Source organism: Notothenia coriiceps, unplaced genomic scaffold (genome assembly GCF_000735185.1).
Source record: "Notothenia coriiceps isolate Sejong01 unplaced genomic scaffold, NC01 NC01_scaffold00010723, whole genome shotgun sequence".
Classification (NCBI taxonomy): Eukaryota; Metazoa; Chordata; class Actinopteri; order Perciformes; family Nototheniidae; genus Notothenia; species Notothenia coriiceps.
The window spans coordinates 985-6582 of NW_011343424.1; the positions used below are offsets into that span (position 1 = coordinate 985).

At 43.7% G+C, this 5598-nt stretch overlaps 1 protein-coding gene across 1 annotated transcript; it reads left to right on the forward strand.

Moving 5' to 3' along the window:
• Positions 1–3062: 3062 nt before the first annotated feature.
• LOC104946154 (brother of CDO) lies at positions 3063–4271 on the forward strand. Its single transcript, XM_010771913.1, has 2 exons — positions 3063–3190; positions 3991–4271. The coding sequence occupies exons 1-2, from the start codon at positions 3079–3081 to the stop codon at positions 4269–4271; spliced, it is 393 nt and encodes a 130-aa protein (XP_010770215.1). The 5' UTR covers positions 3063–3078.
• The last annotated feature ends 1327 nt before the right edge of the window (positions 4272–5598 follow it).

The following is a 5598-nucleotide window of genomic DNA, read 5'->3' on the forward strand; positions in this document are numbered from 1 at the left end:
TTTTTTTTTTATAATCCCTTGATTTTACAGATTCAACATTTATTTTTGTCCTTCTTTTTGAGTCAGCTAAGTCAGATCTCACCGTGGTTAAGTGTCAGTTCCTTCACATGATTACACAAATAGATCTGAGATCAGTTCACAGAGTTCTCTTCACTGCAGCGTCACTGAAGTATGTTTTAATTCAACAAAGTGTTGGACACGCAGTGCTCACTTGTAAGGCTTGAACAGAACAGAACAGTCACGGGGACACATTAACACGCACACACATTCCCCTGGTTCCTAATTTAGGAGAGCTGTCTGTGTGCGTGCTCTGGTTTTTATCAGTCTCGCTGATGCGTAGGAGGCTCCTCTCTGCGACTTCTCCGGGAAGGATGGGTGGAAAAAGTTGGACGTGGATGTCGGGGCCAACTTTTCATCTTGAGGCTGGGTATCCGCTAAGCAAACACAGGACCCAGCTGACTAATGATTCAGACAGACTGTTTTTAGGGAGTGATGATGTACGAGAGGCCTTCTCATACTCTATCAGAGCTCTGTCTCTTCTCCTGTCTCCCTTTCATTTCTGTGGGAAACAAGCCATGTTCTCATTGGGGAAGTAGTGCGTGTGGTTTACGGTTGGTGACTCTCGCAGTTGGGACAGGTGTTTGGTACAGATGTGTGTTTTTATGGGCAGTCGTCCTCGTTGTGTCCATACAGAGACCAGACTACTGAAGCCGCAGAGCTTCAGCTTGGCGTAGTGTTTGTTTACTGGGTAAGCCCACTACTGACGGGTCACTGAGAGGAGGAGTGAGGGAATTAAGCTCTGCATGTGTCTGCTGGGCTCTTATCAAAGAGGCCCTATTATGCTCTTTGAGGTTTCCCTTTGTACAGAATACAAATATGAGCCTGAAAATGAGCAGAATAGCAGGTAAACCTAAACTGCTTAAATGGCCTCTCACAGCTCACGGGTCTTAAAATTGCGAGTGTTTCAATAACAGTCCAAAAAAGATATTATATGTTCATGTGCACAAAATAGCTAAGAGCCACACATTTGAGAAGCTTGAGCAAATGATTGACATGTTTTAATATTTATTTGATACATGTGGATAATTATCATCTGACTTTTTAGTGTCTTTAAGCTTTTGTTTTGTTTTTTCTAGCTCACAACTTGATTCGCTCTCGGCTCTCGTTTAATGTTAGGCCACAACTTAAAAATAAATAAAAATCAAACGAGCTTGCAGCACTTAAACAAAACACAGAAAAATAAGTTGTTAAAAGTCAACATCTTGAAGAATTTAGCTGCTCAAGAGCCAAAAGCTGGTGGCGAGCAAAAGAGAGGGACTTACATTCATTAGTGGGAAACTCGACTCCAAACTGCATTAGCTTAATAAATGAATGAAGCATCTGTTGATTCACAGACACTTTTATTGACTAATCGTTACAGTTCTGTTGGGCTGGAGTTAATCAAGGCTCCTTATGTCGTGAGAATTAACAATCTCAAATTGTTTACACACATCCATAATATGCAATCAAAGCGTAGCAGCGCGATGTGTGGCGAGGCTAACCGCAGATTTTCCGTCGCCCTGCTGCTTCGCTCATTTTCAATAAATGTACCAGGCAGCCAAACGTGTTCACTGTTGCCATTAGATGATGGAGGTGCACTCACTGTAAGAGTTTCCATTCTCTTAGTGTGTGTGTGTGTGTGTGTGTGTGTGTGTGTGTGTGTGTGTGTGTGTGTGTGTGTGTGTGTGTGTGTGTGTGTGTGTGTGTGTGTGTGTGTGTGTGTGTGTGTGTGTGTGTGTGTGTGTGTGTGTGTGTGTGTGTGTGTGTGTGTGTGTGTGTCACTCTGAGCTTCATCAATCATCCCCTTGCCATAATAAGACCAGGACAAATATGTATGAGAAAGTTTTGAGCTCCATCGTTGCAGAATATGCCCTTTAAGTGTGTGCATGTTCAGCGAAATGCATGTATACGATATAGAGGGGGGGGAAGGAGAGTTTTGCAGGACCACCCTTCTCATCCTGACGGGAAGTTGTTAGTTTAACCTGACAGGAAAGAATTTGGAAAAACTTGGCAGTAAGCGACAAGGGAGAGAGGAGAGCTCCCCTCTCTGCATTAACTGTTAATAGACTGTCCATTGCCATCTCCACTTTCCTCCCCATGCATACCCATATTAAAACCCTCCATCTCTCACACACTCCTCGATATATATTTCCCTCCCCCTCCTCTTACTGCCTCTCATTAGTCGTTCTTTGTCCTGACTCCTGAATGCAGCCTGTGTGTGTTTCCCCCCCCTCTACCTGTATCGGTTACACCTGAGCGGGAAGGTGCAGGGGTCGGGTTACGGCCCGCAGAATGAGGCGTCCCTTTGATGGGCGCTGGCTGGATGCAGGCGGAGGGTCAGCGTAGGATGGGGGCTGGCGGAAAAGAAAGGCTTTATTTGTGTCTGGAGTTTGGCAGCTGAGGGTACCGGGGTTGTGTTTCCTTAATGGCCGCCTGTTTGTGTACGTGTGTGTGTGTGTGTGTATACAAGTGAGCGGGGTTACTTCAGAAATGTAGTCCCCTGCAAAGAAGATAGCTTATGAATCAAGATCGGCTGTTTGGATGCTCTGTGTATGTTTCCAAGTTGTGTGAGAATACGTTTTATTTTGTTTAAGGTACCAAGGTCTTTAAATGACCCTCTGACCTTCCTCTTAAAGTGTTTTCTATTTCCTTCTGACCTCTGTGTTGTAAGGTAAAGCCCAATCACCAAACATGTGATAGCTCCATGGTTTTCAAATGAGAGAATTTGCTTCCCTCTTAGTATGTTTTCTGACTTTTCAATAATGGTTATCTTTAGTAACTGTTTGCACGAAGAAATGTCAACCCCTCGCCTGGGTTGTGTTTCTTTAATGGCCGCCTGTTTGTGTACGTGTGTGTGTATACAAGTAGCTTATGAATCAGGATCGGCTGTTTAGACGCTTGATGTATGTTTCCAAGTTTTGCTAGCTTTGTGTGTTTGTTTCAAAGTGGTTTATGCTGTTTGTTTTAAACGTACCAGCTCTTCTGTGAGTGACCCTCTGACCCTCCTCTGCGTGTGTTTCAGGGGGTAGTGTATGGAAGATGTCTGGAAAGCGAGACTGGACTCCGTGGATGAAAAAGAGAAGGGCTCCAGTGTTGTGCGCTCTGGGTGCAGTGCTGCTGTGCTGCCTGCAGGGCGGCGCCTGTCTATCTGGTGAGTACACAAACTAACAACCTGCAGAAATGATCCGTTAGTGGGCTTTCTGTCAAACTGTTTATCACTGACCTTCTGTATGAATGCCTTGTATTAGTTTTTCCAAACACCTGGTGCAGGATAAGTCTTGCCAAGAACAAAATCTCCTGGCACAGTCTCAGTTGGCAGCAGGAACAGCAGTTTATTTGAAATGAACTGAAGAAGTGGGTAGTTTGAGTTGTACCAGCCAACATTAATGAACTGAGACAGAAAAGAAGTACTGTGCTGCAGCGATTAGAGCAGTAAGTGAGTAATACATCATAAATGAAATGGTTTCAGGTTGGTTCCAGGTTCGCCAAATGCTAGAATAAGCTTCTTTCTTACTACATAATTACATATTAAGACTTATTGATAATGTTAATAGATGTCCAACGAAAATCCAAGGTGTTGCATTGCTGGAAACATTTGACTATATGCTGATTGGCAAAAAAAATATTTTTATGTCATTCTGACCTCTGCTGTATTTATAAGGCCCGTTATTGAATAGTACATGGAAAGGACATTAATGGACAATTTTTTTGGATGATTCATTGATAGAAAAGTATTTTTTAAAACAAAAATTCCCAAATTTGATAGCTACATCGTTTTCAAATCAGGAGAATTTGCTGCCTTCTTAATATTTTTGGGGACTTGTTAACTGTATGTATGTCAGAAGAAATTCCTAAGTGTCACACTGCTAGCCACATGGAAATGTCTTTAAACCAAAAGTGTCCCATGCTTTTCTTAAATGTGCTTGCTGACCTAACCCTTTTCCTTTTTAGATGAGGTGCCATTCTTCACTGAGGAGCCCATGTCCGTGGTGCAGAAGCTGGGCGGCAGCGTGAATCTCCGCTGCAGCGCCCGGCCGACCTCCGCCAACATCAGCTGGCGTCTGAACGGCATGGAGCTGCTGGACGGGTATCTGGGTGTGGTTCTGGGCCCCAACAGCCTGTACATCCCCACCCTGTCCAACCTGACTGTGGGCAGATATCAGTGTGTGGCCAGCACCAACGCAGGGTCCCTGGCTAGCGTTTCTGCTAACGTCACCGCTGCCAGTGAGTAGCCGCCCACACAAAGACAGACAAATAAACACAAACACACACAGAGGCCCCTTTCTGGTTAGTCAGCATCCAGAGACTTAATGTTCCTTGATTAAAACAAAAACAGTGAAGAGGCTGTATTTGTTACAACTCTGTAAACTTTTCCACTGCTGAGCGTCTAATCTTCACCAACTCCACTTCTGATCAAACACACACTGATGGTAACACTCACTGATTGTCAGAGATAGCAAAAGCACACGCATGCTTTACTCAAGTAGAAGTACAGATACTCGTGTTTAAAAATACTCTGGTAGAAGTACTGACTAAACTTCTTTACTCAAGTCAAAGTAAAGAGGCTTTGAAATGTACTTCAGTAAAAAGTACCCATAACTAGCAGCTGTTTTAAAGAGTACCTGACCTCCCTTTATATTAATAGAACAATAATGTCATTGTTAGCTAATGAATGTTTCCATGCTGAACAACGGCAACATGACAACGTTTTCATTGGTCCCTCTTCTTTAGAGAAGACCAGGAAATGATGGATACACGGATTCAAATCAATAGGCACGCAATGACTCTAAATAATAATGATCACGCCACCAAACACACATTCAGACTAAAGGAACCAGCCTGTTTGGGAAATGTGAGAAGTAGAAAGTACAGGTATTTGGGTTCAACATGTAAGAAGTAGAAAGTACAGGTATTTGTGTTCAACATGTAAGAAGTAGAAAGTACAGGTATTTGTGTTCAACATGTAAGAAGTAGAAAGTACAGGTATTTGAGTTCAACATGTAAGAAGTAGAAAGTACAGGTATTTGTGTTCAACATGTAAGAAGTAGAAAGTACAGGTATTTGAGTTCAACATGTAAGAAGTAAAAGTAAAAAGTTGTCAGAAAAATAAGTAGTGGAGTAAAGTACTGATACCAGAAAAATGTACTTAAGTAGAGAAACGAAGTATTTGTACTCTGCTACTTCCCACCTCTGGTGATTGTTTACTATGCGTAACAACAGCTGCTTTAATGCACTGTCATTGATCTAATAAAGTTATTCTCAGCTGCGGACACTTCACTGCTCTGCTCTGAGTGTGTGTTATATTTGATATGCATCCTGGGACCGAGCAGGGGCCCGAAAGCTGTGTAACTTGAGCCAGAGGAATGGAGGGGACCCAGGGGCCGGTCAGAGCTGGAAGAGGGGACTCCAGCCTGGGGGCCCCCTGCTTCCATCGGCCTCTCTGCTCCACACAACACCACATTCCTCTCCACAGGGCCCGACAGCAGGGCTCGGCAGAAATTATGGCCCCGTAATTGGGTAAAGGGCTGGGGGGAGATAAGAGAGGGGGTGGAGAGAGGG